Source organism: Aythya marila, assembly GCF_965140915.1.
Source record: "Aythya marila genome assembly, chromosome: 15".
NCBI lineage: Eukaryota > Metazoa > Chordata > Aves > Anseriformes > Anatidae > Aythya > Aythya marila.
In genome coordinates, this window is record NC_139056.1 from 6,309,154 (window position 1) to 6,330,178 (window position 21,025).

At 40.8% G+C, this 21,025-nt stretch overlaps 1 protein-coding gene across 6 annotated transcripts in view; it reads left to right on the plus strand.

Moving 5' to 3' along the window:
• The window catches only part of CREBBP (CREB binding lysine acetyltransferase), a 94,964-nt gene that overhangs the window by 38,559 nt on the left and 35,380 nt on the right, over positions 1 to 21,025 (plus strand). For 4 of the 6 annotated variants that reach the window (XM_082772320.1, XM_082772319.1, XM_082772324.1 and 1 more), the window contains 10 exons: positions 5,597 to 5,846; positions 6,389 to 6,502; positions 13,698 to 13,940; positions 14,561 to 14,660; positions 15,122 to 15,268; positions 15,730 to 15,847; positions 18,480 to 18,672; positions 18,861 to 18,914; positions 19,788 to 19,912; positions 20,472 to 20,660. In XM_082772320.1, the coding sequence (XP_082628446.1) occupies positions 5,597 to 5,846; positions 6,389 to 6,502; positions 13,698 to 13,940; positions 14,561 to 14,660; positions 15,122 to 15,268; positions 15,730 to 15,847; positions 18,480 to 18,672; positions 18,861 to 18,914; positions 19,788 to 19,912; positions 20,472 to 20,660 (1,533 nt within the window). The remainder of the gene's footprint in view (positions 1 to 5,596; positions 5,847 to 6,388; positions 6,503 to 13,697; positions 13,941 to 14,560; positions 14,661 to 15,121; positions 15,269 to 15,729; positions 15,848 to 18,479; positions 18,673 to 18,860; positions 18,915 to 19,787; positions 19,913 to 20,471; positions 20,661 to 21,025) is intronic. The other 2 variants (XM_082772321.1, XM_082772322.1) reach the window with 1 other exon arrangement.

Sequence of the window (21,025 nt, forward strand, 5' to 3'; positions counted from 1 at the left end):
CAGTGAGATCACCCAGACTTTTTGGATGGTAGAAACGAGCCACGCTCTGCACCTTGGCACTCAGCACAGCGGGGCTGGGAGGTGTCAGCCTCCTGCTTTCGGGGTGCCGTGGCTCCGGGATGTGCAGTCAGTGAGGGGAGCCCAATCAGCCTTTCCTATCAAATTTGCTGAAGCCTTGCAGTGTCTGTGGTGCAGCGCATTCAGGTGGTGGTGAGAGGTGGTTTCTTGATGGACATCACAGGGAAAGCTGGTATTTATTTCAAGATGGGTTAGGAGTGCAGCGTGTGAAGTTCGTCTGGTTGTGCCTGACAGACACCACCTTGGTTTCACAATTACCCTTCTGACCAGCAGATGGAGTTGAGAGAATATTACTTTTTAAAAGGTAACACAAATCAGCTCTCTTTGGCTCTCTACTTAGAATTGGAGCAGCTCATGTTCCGTTCCATTTTTTTTTCAAATCTCTGCATGCTTTGAGTTTCGAGGTGTGTTCCTCCTCGTTTCTCTCTTTTTGTGTCCTTTGGATTTCTTTATTAATAAATTTGATCAGAATAGGAAACAAGGGTCTTTAGCTAAGACTAGCAGATGAGTAGGGGTGCCTTGCAGTGGGCCTTCTAAAGAGAGGAAGAAAGTTTTCAACTTTGAAGCCAGATATTATAATTAGCATGAGTAGAGCTATAGCTACTTAAAATAGACAACTCTTATTGACAGCTCTTATTCTAGGGACTAGAAATGAAAGGTTTTCTGAAAACTCTCCTCTGTTGTGTACTTAAAGCATGGAAGGCTTCTTCTCATAACCTCTCAGCAATTTTCCTCTCGTGCAGCAAACACGAGCAGCCTCCTCCCCTTCTGCAGGGCTGTCTGTGGCTCTGTCACCCCGTGCGTGCTGCCATCGCTCTCAGCAGCAGTCTGTGGTGAGCTCCCCTTCCCGGTGCCTGCCCAGCCCCGCTCTCCAAAAGCTGATTTTTCCAGTATGCTCACTCGTCTTTTGCTCAGGGGTTTCCCACCGGATCTGAGGTGGGGCCACAGCCTAGCGAAGAGCTGCAAAAAGCTCCCGAGCACATTGCTGCACATGGGTCTTGTAAAGGCACAGGTCCTTATGACCAGGAGACAAATCTGACAGGTAGTGCCTGGTGCCAGAGAAACCGTGTTACTGTGCCGGGAGCAGAGCCCCGTCTGTGTTCGATCTTGGGGCAGGAGGAACACGTGCTGCTTTGAATGGCAGAAGCTCATCGTTTTTGCGCTGTCTGTAGGTATGGTGCCAGGCTGATGAAGGCAGCTGAAGAGGAAGATCTGCTCTTTCGCCAGCACCCTGGCTCGTCTTCCTCTCTCCTTCCCCCTTGTGTGTGCTGGGAATATCCAGCACCACTTCTGCTCCCTGCCACCAGCTGAGGTGAAGGACCCCACAGCTAGCACTTCCCGGGTAGCTTTCCTCCACTTACAAACTTCTCGTTTGTCTATTATCCATGGACTTGCTATTTGGGGTTTTTAATATTGATCATTGCTTAGGCTGTTCTATCAGCCAGTAAATCCTATATAAACCTCTCCTAATGCTTTGTTCATTTCAATACCTGTCTGCAAGAGCAGGACTCTGCAGATTGCTGTATCCAGTTTCATTCCTTTTTTGTTGCTTTGAGGAATTTCTTTGTGTTTCTTGCCATTTGCTGGTGCTTCAAATCAAAAAGCTTATAAATACAAGGAGATAAAACTCCAAAAGTGAATCCTTAAGGAAGACACTGATCCAGCATTGATTCCCAGCACAGTCAACTGCATAATATGGAGCCGTTTGCTGGCTTTAGAAGCGAACTCTCTTCCTCTTTTAACTCAGATGTAAGAAGTGTAAACTGGCTGTGTTGCTTTCAAAATGAAGCTCTGGTGGTCACTGGCGAGTGCCTGGGTTCATGCAGTGACTGCACTGAGAAACGTGCTGGTCTTTGATACCATCAGAAAGCTGCTCCAGCTTTGTGACAGAAGAGTGCTTTCTGTGTTGTTGGGAGCTGGTTCAGTGCTTATCAGAGCCTTCCTGCGATTGCTGCTTGCAGGAAGGGCTCCTTCCAGTCATCATGTAGACGTGCAGGGTGGGTGATTGGAGTTGGTCACGCTGGAAATGTTTAATTCAGATAGAAGGTGTGCTTTGCCTTGTGCGCTCCTGCGTGAGCCAGAGGTGCGATGCCACCTTGCTCTCTGCAGATACTGCCTGAGAGAGCTGGTAAAGAGCTTGTAAAGTCATAGCTGAGAGACTGGATGTGCCCAAAGCGTAAATGCACGTGTGGATGACGTGTACCAAAGCCTGTGTTGCTAATAGTAAATAACCTCCCTTTCTTAGTCCTAGATGTCAGCAGACTGAGATACAGAATCGTTAAGGTTGGAGAAGACCTTCAAGATCATTTGGTCCAGCCACCACCTGGTGCAGCCTGCCTTCTGGTTAGGGCAATGAAAGGTCTGCAAAGCAAACATCTGTATCAGAACAGTAATCCCTCGTGGCAGTTGCTCCTGAATCATCTCACTCAGGTCCCATCTTGACTAGAAACCTGTCTTAAAGAATTAACAGACGTTTTTTAATGCAGGATTTAGCCTAATACAGTGATTCCAGAAAGTAGTTTCCTGTTAGCATCAGGAAGAAGGGAAAAAAATGGGAATAAGTAGTAGTTGTGGAAGAGGAAGTGTACTTTAAAGATGTAAGCTATATGGAAGTGTGACTGACAGACACTGACTATGAGGCTGTTTACCTGTTGAGGGGTTAACAGTACTACTGTAATTGGTGCCTTTTTGTCTAAGGAAAGGTAGTAGATAGTGTTTTATCTTGAGAGATGATGTTAAAAGTCCTTATATAAGGACATCAAAGTGTGGAGGGCTACTGGTCATCTCTGTGAAGCTGCAAGGGAACTTCACATCCTTCCACGTCCTGTGCACCTGCACTACCCATGAATTTCTGCTCCTTACAGCAGGGGCAGGGCAAAGCTATCTTGCTGAATGAATGTATAGTTTCCATAAGTTTAAATGGCATTAATCATTGCTTCACGCAATAAAAGGCTTGTGCTATTCTATTTCTAGAATTCTGGTTAATGAAGCTCTCATCTGTCAGAGGTTGTGGCAAACTTTCAGTCACTGATGTGTTTAATTTGTAGTGGAGCCCAGCAAGAGAAACAAAACGGTCTTTATTCCTCAGATATCTGACTGTGGAAGCACGTACTGTAACTGGGGGAGCAGAAGCACCTGAATTTCCAGCTTCATCGAGAAAGTTGTTAGTCATTCACGTGAGATGATGAGAAGCCTCCTGCTGGTTTTGCAGTGGAAGGATTTCTGTGTATGACAGGAGCTGGGCAGCCCGGGGGTGACCTCAGTGCACTGACACATCCCCCCTTTCACACTGCTCCTGCAGACCACCGCTCTTAGAAGACAAGAGGGAAGAGACCAGCTTTCTCAAGCAGCCGAGTCTGGAAAGTGAGGTGGTGGAAAGCTCATTGTGTTTGCAGGTTTGGATTTAACAGAGTTGAAATAGCAAACACCATAAACTTCAAGAGCTTTGGCAATATGCTGAGTTCTTCCTTTGGTTATGCCTATCTGCAGACGTTCTCTTCTTGATCAAGGCTGCTTGTTCTTCTATGATCAAGAAACCCCTTTGGGTCAGGGCACTGTATCTGTGCTGATAAAGCTGCAGTCACGTCTGCTAACTGGTAGAGTAGTAACAAAAGTAGAGTTTTGGCTAAGGCAACAATTTTTTGACTGGGATGAAAACATCACAACCAGCAAGATTTTCTTTGGCATGGTCTCCCTATTTTTCTGCAGATTGGCTGAACTAATTGTTTCCTATTCATGACCTACGAATTGTTTCAGCAAAACCTGTCTGCTGTCACGGATTTGTTCGCAGCAGAAATGGAAGACTTGAAAATTACAGCTGCATGCCCTGGGAGCATAACTGGATGCTTTTCCATAGCCCACTTTTCTTTTAATGCTTGTCATCTTGCAAGCTCTTAGGCAAACAGACGCAGCAATTCCTTTTTGTTTCAGACTTAACTATAATCCTCATCAGTGGCAGTCCCCATCTCCTCCACCGAGCACCGGGCGTGGTGTTTTGTATGCGACTTGTGTGCATTGCTCTGCAGAAGAAATGCCAGCTCTCTAAAGCCTCGTGTGCCATGGCAAAGCTGAGGGCAAAGCTTGCTGCTGGAGTAATGAGAACATGTGTCAGGGAACCTTGCTTTGACCTAAGAAAATGAGTTTTGTTGCTGTTACGTGCTCTGTTTTGCTGGTTTTGGTATTTTCTGGGGGGTCCTAGTGGAAAAACTTTTCTCAAAGGTCAAAAGTAGAGTGGGCTACTGATGGTGTATTTTGTCACTTAAGGTTGATTTTTCTTAAAATGCAGTAAGCAGGCTTTGGTCAGGAGTTCTCTAGATGGCCCTGAAGTATTTCCCGTTACCTCCCCAATATAAGCCTCTTCTTACTTTCTATTTATGTGTTTTAAATGGCTGATTTTCTTAGGTAGCTTGGAAATCAGTGAGCTTTTCCCAGGTAATCTGAATTCACAATGAATCGGTGATTCTTGGGACAGTTTCATCTTGTCCGTGAGATTAATTCAGGCTGGAAATCATAAGGATTTAAGCACTTTAGCAGTGCCATATCTGCTGCTTCTAGTGAAGTAATTTTGTGCTGTGGATGCATTCAGTGTAGGGGAATAGTTTTTGATTGGGATAAGAATATCTTGAAAATAGGGTTTCTGCATTGGTTGTCCTTCAAAAGTCTAAGAAGATATGTGGGGGGAGGAGGTTGTTTGCTTTTTTTAAAGGCCTCTAAATCTGCACCGAAGAAATTGTGTGTTAAGGAAGTTCTTTAGCGTTTCCAGTCCATTATGAGCCATGTCTTAGACTGAAGATCTCTGTGGGCTCTGTGAGGCAGGACTTGGGCATTGCTGTGGAAGTGTGTTCCTGAAGAATGGATTCTGGACAGAAAAGAGCAGATTCTAAGAGCTAACACAACCTAACATCACCCTTTAGTAAACTCTAGTACACAAAGTGCAACCTAAACTTAGGTGACCCTTTCTGGAAGAAAACTGTGTACATCTTACCTTGGATTTTTTTCTCTATGAAGGGAATTTCAGCAGTCATGTATGAAAAGAAATGCTAACATAGGCTTGGAAAATCAATTCTTCCTCTTACTGTACTATATAGAGACAGTCATATAAGCGAGACAGTCCTCTCCCTTTGACCTATACTTTCTCTTGTGGACAAGAACGTAGGATTGAAACATGTAATACCTACGATACTAAAATATACTAAACAGATTTGAATAATCTTATCTCCAAGTGTGGTAGGAGCTCATACCTGTTGCGGTTATGATCTGCATAATAAACAGAAGATTCTGGTTGGCTTTTTGATTAAAATACTGCTTGTAAAAGTCTTAATAAAAGAATCCCTTAATATAATGTTCTGAGATTAGAATACAAAATGTTTGAGAATGCTGCGGAGAGCGGTATAATAATCCCTGTAGCCTGTAATACAGGAATGCTTGGTGAATTGTCTTGTGATGACAGAATTACTATACAAGATTAAGATCAAAATTCAGATTTGCAGACATGATACTAAACTAACTTTCTTCTTAGTCCCAGATGCAAACCCAAGTACAGCAAGTGGGGATTGTACCAACGCAGGCGATGGCAACTGGACCAACAGCAGATCCGGAGAAGCGCAAACTGATCCAGCAGCAATTGGTTTTGCTGCTTCATGCTCACAAATGTCAGAGGCGTGAGCAAGCAAACGGGGAGGTGCGAGCCTGTGCTCTCCCACACTGTCGAACCATGAAGAATGTCCTCAACCACATGACACACTGTCAAGCTGGGAAGGCCTGTCAAGGTGAGAGCATGTCGCTGCAGCTACTCTTGCAAATGAGCTGCATGCCACTTCTTGGGTATTTGTCAGCAGTGTTTCCCTTTTGTCCAAAGGACCACTGTACTCAGCAGAAATGAGTGGAATAGCTAGCTCTTTAATTAAACAGCAGCTCCCTTTTCGCTGCCTTTACCCTGGTTCCCATTTCTGATCTCTTTGCATTTTTCTGTGTAGAAAACAGAATGCAGTATTTCCATGTTAGAAATAGGCTACAACAGTATCCTGGAGAGACTTTTATCTCCTTTGTATAAAGAGGATCTAATATCCACCTTGTGTTTGCCTGTAACTCAGTCATGTAGAATTTCTTAAATTTTAGTACTATTTTCTGTACTTACTGTGGCATTATCGGTGAGTCCCAAAAATGTTTAATTGCAGATAGTTGTGTTTAATTACATAAACATCATTGCTTGCAGCGGAGAGAATAGAATGGCTCTGAAAAATGAAAAGAGTTTATTTAAAACAAGTTAGCTAAGAAGTGACCTCAGTCTTGTTGCTTTTCCTTGTTGCAGTTGCTCATTGTGCTTCTTCGAGACAAATCATTTCCCACTGGAAGAATTGTACTCGGCACGACTGTCCTGTGTGCCTTCCTTTGAAAAACGCCAGTGACAAGAGAAACCAACAGCGTAAGTAGCTGCTTTACTGCTGTCACAATGGAATTATACTGTTAAAATGAAGCTAATCATGTGTACAGTGTAAGAATAAACCTTGACAAGCTCAAAAAAATTAACAGCTGTTTGCTAACTGTATATAAAGATGAATGGACTAGTGAGTTCTTGCTCCTGATCATGGAATGCAATTATTACTTAAATATACAATACATGAAATGTGAAAGTCTCAGATTGAGCCCACATTCATTTTTATGTGGTGTGGCAAATTCTGCCTGGTATTTTCTGGTGAGGTACATTAATAATTGCTATGGTCTAAGTATGATTCCAGCTGTAATAAAATTTTGGATGTAGGTAGAGTTTTGGGGCAAATTTGTTTCTTTTTTTTTTTTTTCACGCTGCTAAAATAAAATCAACATGCTAATAATGAAGAAAAAAATATCTGTAGAAGTGTATTTTTGTGCAGAAGAAGAATGGGTCTGAGCATCTTAATCATTAAGTGTATTTAATGCTGGTGCTGACTAGCTGAAGATCTACAAACCATAGTATTTTTGCCCATGCCTGTTTTTTCATACTGCCTTAGCTGTTGCTGATGTTTGGGGGCAGTCAGTTTCTAGTGTATTTCTTCCTTCTTGTTCTGAAACAGAAAACACTGAGCTTAGGTTGGTAGGTTCTTTTGAAATGATGCCAAGATAGAACATTTGACAGCATAGATGCAGCAGTTTTAGAAGTCTAAGTAATGTTGTGCCTAAGTATATTTAAAGAAGGGTTAAGAAGCGGAAAATAGCTGAAGGGCTTGTGCAGCTTCTACATTTGGATAGTATTGGAAGCATTCTGCTAATTTCCATTTAGGCTGAGGCTGCAGTGAGGAAAGCTAATAAACCTTGCAGGGTAGTGAAGAGCACTTAGGTTAGGTGAGTAAGGTAGAGAGGAGAATAACTGATAAGACTGTCCAAATTAACTAGCAAGGATGCTATCGTTATAATTTCAGGAGGGGTTTTTCCCTCCAAAAATAAAAATAAAAAATAAAACCAAAGAGCTACTTGAAGGTAGGGATCTTGTTTTCATTTAACCAAATGTCTCCTTCATAACCAAAATATTTTTTGTGTGGTAAAACTAATTTGTTGCAAGTGATTAGTCATGTTTGGCCTTTGAAAAATGTTTTGATAGCTTTACTTTTTAATACGACATGGTCTGTTTGTGCATAACATCCATAAGACACAGTTATCAAAGCACAATAGATATTTTTTTTTTTTAATACAAGCTGTAGTAGAAAACTAGCTTGTGCAGTATTTGTTTTTACATCATTCATACAGCTTATCAAAAGAGAAAGCACTTTAACCAAAAAGAAAGTCCTTAAAAGGTAACTTTATTGAGATCAAATACGATGCCTCGTTTTGACTGCAACAGAATTATAATGGGTAAATGTTGAGTTTAGTGTTCTTATGGCAAGCAGAGGAAAATAAATATGAAATCTTGCTCTCTATGCAAGTAACTGATAATCCAACAAGAATAACCATGAAAATGTACTGCTTAGCATGCAAGTCTCATTATTCTGAATGTCTGAGTCATGCATGTGACACCCCCTGGTTTGTTTGAAGGTTAAGGATGAATGCTAAGAGTACTTGTTTAGATGTATTATAAGGTAGACCACTTTTTAGGCTTTCAAAGAAGTTTGTTAAATAATTTATGTTAATAGATGTGTTTGAAAACACTGCTTGATCAGGTGAAAACTAACCTAAGCTAGGTTAAAGACCTGAAGAAATTTGTCCTCTTAGTAGATGCTGTAATTCTAACTTCCAACTGAGAGGGGATGGGGGATTCTAGATATGGCAGAATAGGTTGAGAACGTTTGGAAAGGGAAAAAAGAAATGAGGTGTAGTGACACTTGCTACTTTTCAGGCTGTCATTCTTGCAGAGTGAATTAGCACGTGGTCATTAAAGTCTTTTGAGTCCTCAAATCTTCTTTCCTGTGCTGTTGCCTATTTTACCATTGGTACTTTGATTCCTGTTGTATCTGTGCCAGGCTTTCAAGCAGCTCCTGTAAAGTGTGCCAATCTTTTAGAAAGTTCTGCAGTTCGGCACTTCTGAAATGCTGGAATACGATGGCTTGCTTCCACCTGTTCCCTGCAGAGTGGTTCCTGTGCTTCTGTTCCTGCTCCTCTGGGGATTCCCGCTGGAAACAAGGACTGCTTGCAGGGTGCAGGGTCATAGAACGGAGCTTGCTCTTTAGAGGCATCTTACTCCACATCCTGGTGTTCAGTTTCTTTGGTGCCATTATTGGTAGTAACATGACTTGCTAATAGGACGTGCTGGGACAAGGCCGGAACTGTTTCTGTGTTCCTCATGGCTCTTCATGTATATACCATGTAGAGCTCTGACTGGGGTAGGATATAGAGAGAAACTGCCCCCCATCCCCCAGCTGCATATACTAAAACACGTAGCTTTTCTTTTGAACAGGCTATCTGCTCCTGAGTTCTGAAGTAATGACTTGAAAATTGGTACTAATGTCTTGGGTTCGGAGGCTTGTTTTTGTTAGGAAGTACTTAGTTCCCTGCTGAGCCTACCACAAATTAAGGTATAAACTCTTGTAAGGCTTGGCTGTTGATGTATCTGCTAGCATCATAGCTCTATTGTAAGTTACTTTTCTGTAGATTTGTCTCATCATGAACCCTGTTCAGGTGGGCAAGACTGGAAGGTGGAGCTGTGAACATGGAGCCACTCTCCTCTGTGTTCTTCCCTGTAGGAATTGTTGAAGAAGAAAAAAATATATAAATAGAGTAAAGTCAGGAAAAAGCTTGCTTGAGAGAGTAAATCTGAGACAACCCATTTTCATCTGAAAATGTCACTTCTAAGAACGCTGGGCCAGAAATTCCAAGATGTATAGACTGAGGGATGGAGGGTGGGAATTGGATCAGGGAAGAAGAAACAAGGCTGAGGGAGTAGGTTGTTGAGCATGGACAGAAAAAGAAAGATCTGGACCCAGAACATTTGGGAACTCGCCAGTTGTAGAGAAGGAAGGAGGGCATTGATGCACAGGGAAGTGTCTGCTCAGAAAGAGTAGGCAGCAACTTGTTTGCTGGAGCCCATTTTCTTTGAAAACTGGAAATTAAATCTGGTTTGGTCAAGTCTTACTGTCAGTGACTGCCTGTGAATTCTGCAAACAAAATGTCCTTTTTTTCCCCTGCTCCTCTAGTGCTGGAAATCATACAGAATGGTGACGTACCGGCTATCAGTTATTCCACTGAGCCGTATGATAAATGGTTAAACCACAGATTAAAAAGTTCCATTCATTGACTAATATGATGCTATACTGTGAAGACTTTTAGATTAATGCTTACTGAAAAAAAAAAGTTTAAATGTCGTTGGTGTGGTAAAGTTTGATACTGACACTTCCTACTTTGAAGCTGCTCGTGTAGTTACTCCGTGATTTGATTTTTAATCAGACAACCACATACAGTTACATTTCCTATACCTGCCTCATTTTGGGTGCAGGACAGGCTTGTGCTGAGGTGAGTCAAGATTAACAACAGAAGTTTTGCTCCAGACGCTTTGAACTAGAGGGGATGTAAAAAGGAGAGTGAGGAACTGCAGGACAACAAATTTGAACACTGCTGAATGAGCTTTAGTTCCAGAATATGGAAGCAAAACAAACTCTGTAGAACAGACTTCTCCCATTTTTAATAAGTTGCTCCAACGAGGTGGTTGGATTAGAGAAGCGCTGGGCATTCATGGTTATTCTGGCAGTTGGAGTCTGTCTGTAAAATAAATGCTATTCACCTGCCTCTATAAAGCATACAGGCATACATTAAGTCAGCATCATCTGCTTTGCACACTGAAACAGTGTCCTGTAGATAGTGCTTGATCGTTTCAATTACATCCTAATGCATGTACCCAGGAGGGGTATAATCAGCCTGTTCAGGAAGTTCTGAAGCTGCTTAACTTCTGCTTGTTTGAACTTTCACTCTTAAAATGTATAAACACAGGAGTTTGTAACAGAAGCATATGAAGCTTAATTGTTTTTGAAAGGATGTAGAAAGTGACCAGTTCTGTACAGCCCTGTCTATGCTTGTACAGTTTCTCATATGAACTTACCAATGTCTAAAACATCAGTTAATGAAAAATCACACTAGACATTGCTCCATGCAGTAAGTAGGCTAGTTTGATAACTCCTGTTTGTTTCAATCCTGTAATTATTTTAATTGACTTGATTTCCTCTGGTATCTGCCATAGAAAGAGGACTTCATTTCCACTTGATCTGTCCAGTATAATACCATCTTCCTATATATAAATAAAATGCCATTAATACCATCTTCCTCTGTTTTCTTGTGGGACAGATTGAAATCCTGTCATGCATTCATATGAAAACAAAACAATGAAAATAGAGAAAACCCCTTTAAAATCAGATTCCTGATTTTGTGAAAAGACTCAGTCTGTTATTGAGTTACAAAGTAGAGAAAAGCTGACACCAGACAGAGCCATTTCTCTCTGTGCTGCGTGTGTACCGCTACTTGTAAGCATCGAGTCTGTAGTAGTAAGTCCTGTAGTAAGATATTTCAGATTAAGGTAACATTTGGCTGTTTACCAACTTTTGGGAGTTTTGCCTGCTTGAGTAGGTATGTGCACACATGTGGAACTTCTTGGAGATCATTAGTCTTTTCAAATTGCCTGGGCTTACCTCCCTTACCTGCCTCTGCTTACCTCCCGCAGCTTGGAGTGATGTCTTGTTGCCAGGGTGGTGTTTTATTTCCAACAATCAATGCCAGGTTGGTTTTCTTTCCGTGGATGAGCACGAGGAACAGTGAAACACTTGGCTAACCTTGGTGTGGTGACTAGAAGCCTTTTTCCTGTTCACAAACTCCAGCTTCATCTGTGGTCATTCTGCCATATCCACAGAGATTTGCCTTTGATTTACAACCAACACGGAAAGCATATGTGGTTTTTGTCATAGCTGTTTGGGAGAACTATCATCTTTTTTTAAAAGCTGAAGTTTTTATTATCTCCTGAAGCAATCTGCTACAGCCTCTGAAACCTTGTGGGTTTCAAAGTGGCACAAGTTTTGTGCTATTTAACGCTCTTTTAGAGGCTCCCTATTTCTGGGCTTGCACTGGTGTAAAGGCATCTTTCTTTAGGTTGCATGAGCCCAGGGAGTATGTGCAAATCCAACAAGACTAAACAATTTTGTATGTCAGAGATGGAGAAATCCTGGAGAGATAGAGTTCATTTTGGGTGCTTTGACAGAAGACCTTCGGAAATATTAAACTGAGCTCCTTCAGGAAGGTTTTTCTGAATAAACACAGCATCCTCTCTGCCTGCGCTGGGTTTCAAGAGCCTGGTCCTGCCAGAAAACATAAGTAGCTAATGCATGTTAGAGCTAATGAGTTCCTGTTTCCCAATGAACAGAGGTCTTGTGATCAATTGACTTGTTTGTGATAGGTACAGTGATAGCGATGGCACGTAGTGGTGGAGGGGAGTTACCCCTTCTCTTGCACAGGCTAACTGCGGGGAAGGGTTCGGTGTCAGGGCCTCACAGCGCCGGGGAGCCTGCCTGGGAGAGGGATGGAGGGAGGGGGGAAGGCTGGAGCCTTCTTCGGGGTTGAAGCTCTCGGGTTTTTGGCCAGAGTAGGTTCTTCAGAGTCTGAGGGTTGTGCTCATGCTGCTTTTTTTCCATCACTTGCGAATTCACGCACTCAGTCTCTTTTATTGAACTTTCCCTTAAATGTAGTAGACATCAGTCGAGTTTCTGTGTTTTTAAACTCGGTTGAAAATGATCAGTGAATTCAAAAGCTGGATGTGTGTCCACAAAGTGTAAGTATGCCTACTTCCATGGTAGAGCCGGCATTCAAAATGCCATGGAAATACATGGGGGGGAAAAAGCTGGGGGGGGTCTTCTGTGGGGCTTTTTGTTTGTAACTGAGGGGCATCTGGGACAGTTTTTGGAGTTCTTCAGCAGATGAGATGGAATTGAATTCCCATCCATGGAGGGAAAAGTCTGGACTCTGATGTCTGTGGGGTTTGTTTTGTTTGTATTTTCTCTCTCAAATAGAAGCTGAAAGTGTGTGCATTTCTTTCAGTCAGTCTCTTGGTTTCCATAGTGGGAAGGATTGAAGAAAGCCTTCAGTGCTGTTAGTGTCTCAGAAGGCCTGTTTTCCCAACTTTTTTTTCCTAACTTTGTGCCTCTCAATGTTTTTTTTTCTAAAATTGTTGCTTTATCAAAAGCTATCATTGTTGCTATAGTTAGGTCACAAATTTGTAGCACACATTACATGTCTAATTACTTAGGGGGGTTGAATGTGAAATATTACTTTTACCAGAGCCTCAGTTAGCAGAGTGCAGTTCCTCCATAGTGAAGGATATGCTGTGTGTGTCATGTGCTGTGGAACATGTTATTACTTGGAGTGGCAGCTAAAATGAGGACTGGAATACAGATCTTTATTCAGTTCTGTTTTATTAAAACTGCTTTTCCCTATAGTTTCCATTTCCTGTCTAAAATAGAAATGACTCTTCCATACATCTGTGTGGTGAGAGTGGTCACGTGGTCCTGTAGGTTAATGAGTACCTAAATATCATTATCTAAATCATTTACCAAAGCCTGCAGCAGACTCATCCCCTTTCTGAGTTTCCAGATTGTTTCAGATTCTGTTCGTACAGAAGCCTATCGGGGCTCTTCATCTCTCTCACTTGGGTTTTAGGCTAAATTCTTTGGCCTTCAGGGGATTCATTTAGCAACTATTCAGAATAAAAATTCCTACCAACAGAACTTCAATATTACCTTTGTGTCCAAGGACACAGTATTTGTGCTGATCCTGAATTCAAGATCTCTGTTCTGGATGGAGCCAAATATTTTGACCTAAAATGGGATTGGTGGGAAGGAAAGAAGTAGAGGAATTAATCTTTTTTTCCTTGTAGACAGTTCCAAGTACACTGTTTAACCTTATATTGGAGCCTGTACTTTATGTATATTGTGGTAATTATGGGCTTATCTGCCTAAAATTTACAGCACTTTTTTGGACTGTATGTATTAGTCACTGTTGTGGTTTTTGTCCTGTAGAATAAAAGACTGAGTTTTGCACTTGGCATCTCAGGTGTCATTCAGTCCTTTGGCACAAAAATACATATCATATAACTATATGCATGTTCTGCTGATTCTTGGGATGATAATTTTGATTGTCCTTATAGATTTTCAATTTTCTATTATCCTTTCTTTTTATAGCCCTTTTAGGGTCTCCAGCTGGTGGAATGCAGAATTCCATTGGTTCTGTTGGAACAGGCCAGCAGAATAATCCATCGCTAAGTAATCCTAATCCGATTGACCCCAGCTCCATGCAACGAGCCTACGCTGCTCTTGGACTCCCATATGGCAACCAGCCCCAAACACAGTTGCAGCCCCAGGTACAAGGCCAACAAGCGGCACAGCCTCAGGCTCACCAGCAAATGAGGACCATTAATGCTTTGGGTAAGTGCAAAAAATACCAAGAAAGTAAGGTGTTTAAATAAACCAAACTATGAAACTTTTAGGACAAACAATATTAGACTAGTGGCTTTCTGTTCGTGTTGATTAATAACTTAAAATGATACTGTATATACACTATTGTTCATTTACATCTGAATATTAGAAAGCTTTGTATATATTTCTTCTGCCAAATGGTGGTAGTTTTAGTTCCTTCTAAAATACAGTCCATAACTTCTCACTTTCTAAGGTGATTAAATAGAATTCCGTCAGGATTTTGGTTTGTTTAACAAGTACTCCACATGTTCTGGCAGACTATTCTGTCTCAAATGCTAGCTTATTTCAGGAACCTAATTGTTGTTGTCTTTTTACCTTATAGAACTAGTAGCAAGAGTTCATGAACTTTACATTTTCATAGATTCATTTTTTCTAGGAAAAAATGTTTATACTGAGATTAGTTTATGAAGTAGCTATGTATATATGCACCATAGTAGATACTATTACAATTGTGCATATCTGATACAAGGTTTCTTTTCTTAACGAGCTATGTCCGTAAAGTGTAGTTTTGTGTTTTTATTGTCAAAATTGTGAACTGGGTACCAATGATGTTTAATTTTATCCCAAAGGAGCCAACCAGATGAACCTTCCCACAGGAGGAATAACAACAGACCAGCAAGCTAGTCTAATTTCTGAAACTGCTCTTCCAACATCCCTTGGGACAAATAAGTAATGCACACATTTTCATTCTTGCTCATTTAAACATCTATTTACATGCTTTATGAATGTAAATAAAGAGAATACTTGAAAAACTAATTGTATTGCTGCTTGAAATGATCAGTCACATCTTTAGCTACGCTCTTCTTTACTGTTTCAATTCTACAGCTACCACTTTGTCCCCCAAGAGATTTCCGGAATATCTAGTAGTTTTAAAGGAATTCCCAAAGGAACAGTATTTTGTATTTTTAAATGCACAAATACCTTAACAGTTGTGATTCTTTATCTTGTCTCCTGAGCTTTGCTGCTATATGCTCTGTAAGTTGTTGATATCAGAATTTCACTTACAGAACGTTTGATGCAATACCTAGAATTGACGAAAACAATATCTTAGAAACTACTTCAGGCATCAAACATACCACCAAACTTTGCATTATTGTACTCTTAACAGTCCATTTTCTTTTTTGCTTTAGCCCACTAATGAATGATGGCACAAATACTGGCAATGTTGGAAACCTCAGCTCAATGCCAACGGCTGCACCTCCTTCTAGTACCGGGGTAAGGAAAGCATGGCATGAACATGTCACTCAGGACCTGCGCAATCATTTAGTGCATAAACTGTAAGTATTCACCAAGACCACATTTTTTCCTGAATATTTTTAAAGAATTTAAATATTGTAGTTCTATTATCAGGCTGAAAAATTGTTGAGGAGGAGGTTATCGGTAGTGGTTCTCTTGACGCTGTTCCACTGAGAACGAGCCACTGTCTTTAACCCTCTTCTTCAGTTCATTCCTCTTGTTCATTAAGGGGTGAGGTAGGCAGTTCATATGGCTAGTAAACTTGTTCTGCTGTGCTAAACAGAAGTATTTAGATTCTTGACAGTCAAACTTCACATTCTCTCACCACTAAATTTGCTTTAATCTTGTGGGGAGTAGTAGAATATAGATTTTCTTAAACAATTTTGATAAACGTTTACATCTCTGTGCAAGGGAATATGCAGAGTAAAGATTATAAAGCTGCATAGTGTTATTAATTTTTCTCTGAATAATTTTTTTGTTTATTCTCTCTCATCTACGTTAGTGTCCAAGCCATCTTCCCCACTCCTGATCCAGCAGCACTGAAGGATCGCCGCATGGAGAACTTGGTGGCTTATGCGAGGAAAGTCGAAGGAGATATGTATGAATCTGCCAACAGTAGGGTATGTTGATTCAGCCTGCGTATTCAGCATATGTTCAAGAGCTTGTAGTATCACAAGTCTTATAAGCATAATGAAAACCAACCACAGAGAATAATTTCACTGTTCTATTGATGAAGAAAGTCATGCTATCTTCTGTAACAGCATTTGTCTGGTTAACATCACTTTGAACTAATTTGTCTCCTTCAGGTCTGTGAAAACAAGACAACATAGTCCTAGCCCTGTTTGCATTCCCTCCTGAAAGTCTGATTGACATGCATTAGACTTTAGAGTTCTTGATGTTTCCCTTACTGACTTTCTCCTTTATGGAAGTCTGCGTAGGTGGTTGTTTTAATGCCTCTTTACCATTGGAGGTTTCGTCTAGGACTCAGTCCTGTTAAACTGCTTACCTCTTACCTGCAGTGTTGGAATAATTTCTCTGCTACTCAGCAGCACTGAGAGTGATTTGGCTAAGACAAATAGCAGTTTCAAGTCTCAACAGAATAAGAAATCAGTTTGCCTGTGTTTATCCTGTGCATGGGAAACAAGACAGAATTACCTGTTCATGAATTCTTTGTCTACAGTGAGGTGTCAGCTCAAATCTCTGTTACTCAGAGAACAAAACCCTGTTGATTGACACAGAGCATACTATTTCTTTATGTCACTGTGGTGCTTCCACCTTAAAGGAACCACTCCCTGGAAGTTTTCATCGGGGTAAGGCTGTGTTAGTAGTACCAGTACTGATAGCTAAGGAGATCTTACCTGATCCTAGAAATTCTGTGATCAGAAGCTTGAGGTCCTTTCTTTAGATACGGGTTACCTGAAGAGAGCAATCAGCGGTGTTACAGGTGATACTTCTCTCAGATTAGCTCCCAGAAGAGCTGAAGATAGAAGCAAGTTTTGTTTCCTATAGGCAGTGCCTATACTTGTAATGCTGCTGCTGCGTCAGCATCGGTCAGTGGCAATATCGTGTCCTCCTTGTGGCTACCCAGTGGTTGTTTAGCAAGGAAGATTTCGAGTGTGATCAAAAGTGATCACCCTTGAGCACCCCAGTAGGTTTACAGAACAACTTCAGAGATCATTTCATAGATGTACATAAACATCTCCATATGTTGTCAGTATGAATGAGAGTAGTAGACTTCTGGTTATAAAATTAGATACTTTCTGACCTCTATGCCAGACAAATACTCAGAAGCATCTTCTCTTCACCACTGAAAACAGCTGTCAGAGCCTCGTTGCCAGAGATCTCCATTATAAGAATTCATCTAATTTATTTGGCTCCGAAGCAGCAAATTTGGAAGAAGGGAGTAGTTAAGACATTCTAAATGATTCCATGTGGAATTGCATCCTTTTTGAGAAGCATCACTTCTACTTTGACATTGAAAAACAGATTAGTATGAGGTGTCAAACTGCTTATTAATATGCTCTCCTTGTAAATACAGTATTTTTTCAGGAATCTTTGCAATGTGGAAGTAGCACAATCTTAAATTTATTAACAGGAACTTGTAAGTGAAGTTTCTGGAGCAGGAAAAGAGGTGGGGCTCTAGCACCTTGAAGCTGGTCAGTAGAAAGTGTCTGCAGTGGAAAGCGCCTGTATTGATGGATTTTTGAGATGTTTGGAGGAGGGAGGTGACCTAGAAACAAAGCTCTGTATTATAACACTGGGTTTTCTTAACAAGACTCGTGAGGGATACCCATCTCACCCTGGTTTTCTGAAGTGAACCAGATTGTGCTGTAACAACAAATTTTAGTCCAGTTTGAAGATGAAATGACTGTGGGACAAGTATCACTCAACCTTTGCTCCATGTAACACTGGGTTTAAGAGCACTGGTGACCCCACAAAATAAATGTTGTCTTGGGGTTTTGTATTTTTTTGTTGTTGTGAGTTGTTGGTGTTTTTTTTTTTTTTTTTTGTCTTTAGCAGGTGCCTAATCTCACACACTTTGCAGATGTGTCCAGCAATTGCTGGCAAGCAAAATTGTCTCCCTTGCTGTGCACTGTGACTGCCTTATTTGATCTGTTGTCAATGTGTATTGAGTAAAATGGATTTCTTGTCTTGCACAGATGTAGTGTTTAGTTGTCTGTGCCTGTGGACTATTTTTCACTGATTCCTTCCATTTCTCTGGGGTTTTGTTTGTTTTTGTTTATTGCCTGCAATGACTGTTGGTAGTCAGACTCTTTAGGAAAAGTGGCTTCTGTCATTATTTAAAAATTGATCTGTCCTTAACACCTGTCTCCTGAAGTTCACATAGAATGACTGTATTTCTAGGGATATCTTTTCTTTTGTCTCTGGATTAGTTGAAATGCTTTTATGAAAACATCATTTAAAAATCATTAACGCTTAGAAACTAAATCATAGCTTCCTGTTGTTTTTTGTCCAAGCAACAGAGAAGCTGCAGTCTTCTGCTTTGTCTGCTAATCTACGCAGCGTAGATGGGGTGAATAGTCATAAAGCCAAGTCTCATGTGTTTTCTGGAAGCTTGGTTTTGCTTATCTGCATTGAAGCAGTGATGAGACTGTCTCAATTTTACAGAATTTTGAAAAGAAATAGCTCTTGTTGAAATAGACAGGTGCATATTAAAAAAAAAAAGTAGAATGCATGAGTTTGGTCATTGCTTTCTTATGCTTGATGTTGAGTGTTATCCTTCTTTTGTAGGATGAATACTATCACTTATTAGCGGAGAAAATCTATAAGATACAAAAGGAGCTGGAAGAGAAGCGGAGGTCTCGTCTACATAAACAAGGGATCTTGGGAAATCAGCCAGCCTTACAGACGCCGGGACCTCAGCCCCCTGGCATCCCGCAGGTTGCTGCTGCCATGGGCCAGGCACAGCCCGTGAGGCCTCCCAGTAAGTGTTTCTGCATGGGGGTGAGAGCAGCCAGGGAAAACAGAAAGAGTGACAACAGCTTTTTTTTGCTATTTATTTTTATTTTTTTCCTTTGGCTATAGCCCCACACGATTTGTGTCCTTGTGTGCTTAGGCTAATCTCAAGTTCATACGTTAAACTTTCTTTATCCATTCTTGTTTTTGTTGCAGATGGGCCTATGTCCATGCCAACCGTGCCTATAAGTCGTATGCAGGTTTCTCAAGGTATCTATGTCTTCCTCTCTAAATTGTGGGTACGATATAAATCAGTAGGGTTAAAACCTGATTGTCTGCTTTTTCTCTTGGAGTTGTGGGGGGGTAACTACTGGGTCTCCCTTTTTTCAGCATCATTCTTTGTTGTTGCTTTGTGATGGGAGCTGTCTCAGTGCCTGTCTACATGTACATACTAGACACTTTGCTAGCACCTGGGAAGTAGTTCAGTCGTTTCAAAAAGAGGATGAATACTGTGGATAATTTGTCCTTTAAATATGTTAATTGTGGGGGGGAGGGGGTACTAGCATGTTTTTATCAGGTAATTATCCCAGTATATACCTGTAGCTGCAAATTTAGCACATTAATCCTGCACATCCTAAAATCTTTAACTAATGATAGATACCCTCTTGGTTTCTCATGCAAAGTGCATTAAAAAGGCATTCTAGCTTGTTGATAGCACTGCTGGTTTGCCATCGTGGATTTAGGATGCTGTGGGCTACACTAAGATGCTTCAGCTTCCCCCAAGAGAGTATCCACAATTATTTTATTTCAATAAATGATCCTTTGGTGTTATGTTATATATAAATAGCATCTTGTCTGTACAGATCATCTGCTCTCTTCATCTTCTGCATTTTGGGTTGTTGTTTTTTTTTGACACCAAAAGTTGTATTCCCCTTAACTGACATTCTTCTCAAAATTTTGCATTCTGATTTCTCTCTTAAGCCAAGTAATTTGAGCAACATTAAAGGAACATTGACACATTCCTTCAACATTAAACATGTTGGGTGGTTACATTTTAGTCGTAATAAATGTGAATGTTAGAGTATACGTAGATAAGTTCTGATGACTTGTTCCTAATGAGTTGTTTTGGGGGTGCATTTGCAGGAATGAATCAGTTTAACCCCATGTCCATAGGGAATGTACAGATGCCACAAGCACCCATGGGACCCCGTGCAGCTTCTCCAATGAACCATCCTGTACAAATGAACAACATGGGCGCTGTTCCTGCGGTTCGTACTTCTTGCTATCAAGTTCTTCTCAAAATTGGTTGATTACATTTAGTGGTGTTAAAGCTGTTCTGAAAAGGCCATGTCATAGAATAGTGCTGTAAATTGTAGGATAATTTCAGAGAAATGTACCGAGCCTGTCAGGATTCCTTTGAGGTATCTGTTTTCACTATTTATGTGTTTAAAAAAGAGTCTTTAGAGAGATAGATGCCGGAGTTGCAATATTCTCCAGCCGTCTATGTAAGAGCATAGTTTTTTCAGGAACCTGTGTCTGTACAGTATATATGCTTTCTTTATTCTTCCATGAAAACATGTTTTTATTCTTCAGAAAAGTGTCTTAGTATAGTTTGAATATTAGATGCATAAAAATAACTCCCCCACGAATACCATGGAAAAAAACCCTAATGTTATCTGCCTATGCCCACTTCCATTTGATTTACTGAAGCCAGTTTTGCCCTTTGTTTTTGTCCTGTCTTTGGGCTGATTACTTTGAGGGTATTTTCCTTTGCCTTGCTACATGATAATAAAAGTTAATAGCTTTAATTTGGGTGTTAATTTTCAGATGGCAATGTCTCCTTCCCGAATGCCTCAGCCACAGAACATGATGGGAGCTCATTCCAACAATATGATGGGTCAGGCTCCTACCCAGAACCAATTTCTGCCCCAGAATCAGTTTCCAGCACCCGGTGGGGCTATGAATGTGAACAATGTAGGCATGGGTCAGTCAACAGCCCAGGCAGGGGTGGCACAGGTAAGATATGTTTTCTAATACTTAGGTTAAATACTATTAATTATTTTGGTCTGATTTATTTTGTAGGTGTATCTTTATATGCATTGCTTATTGTAGTCACTCCTAACTGTAAGGAATCCTGAGTTATACCTTCTTTCTCTGTGAACTCTGAATAGGTTTCTAAAAACATACCTACATAAACTAACTTGGGGGTCGATGCCCTGTAATTTCTGGTGTAAATTCTAAAAAATGCATGCTGATGAGATTTTTAGGGAGATCAAAAGTTAGTTTATGGGGCATTTATGAGCATATGCTTTTGCTTTTGTGTGGACCTTATTAGCCAGCTTTAAATCAAGAATTACAATAATGTGGTTGGTGAAAATATT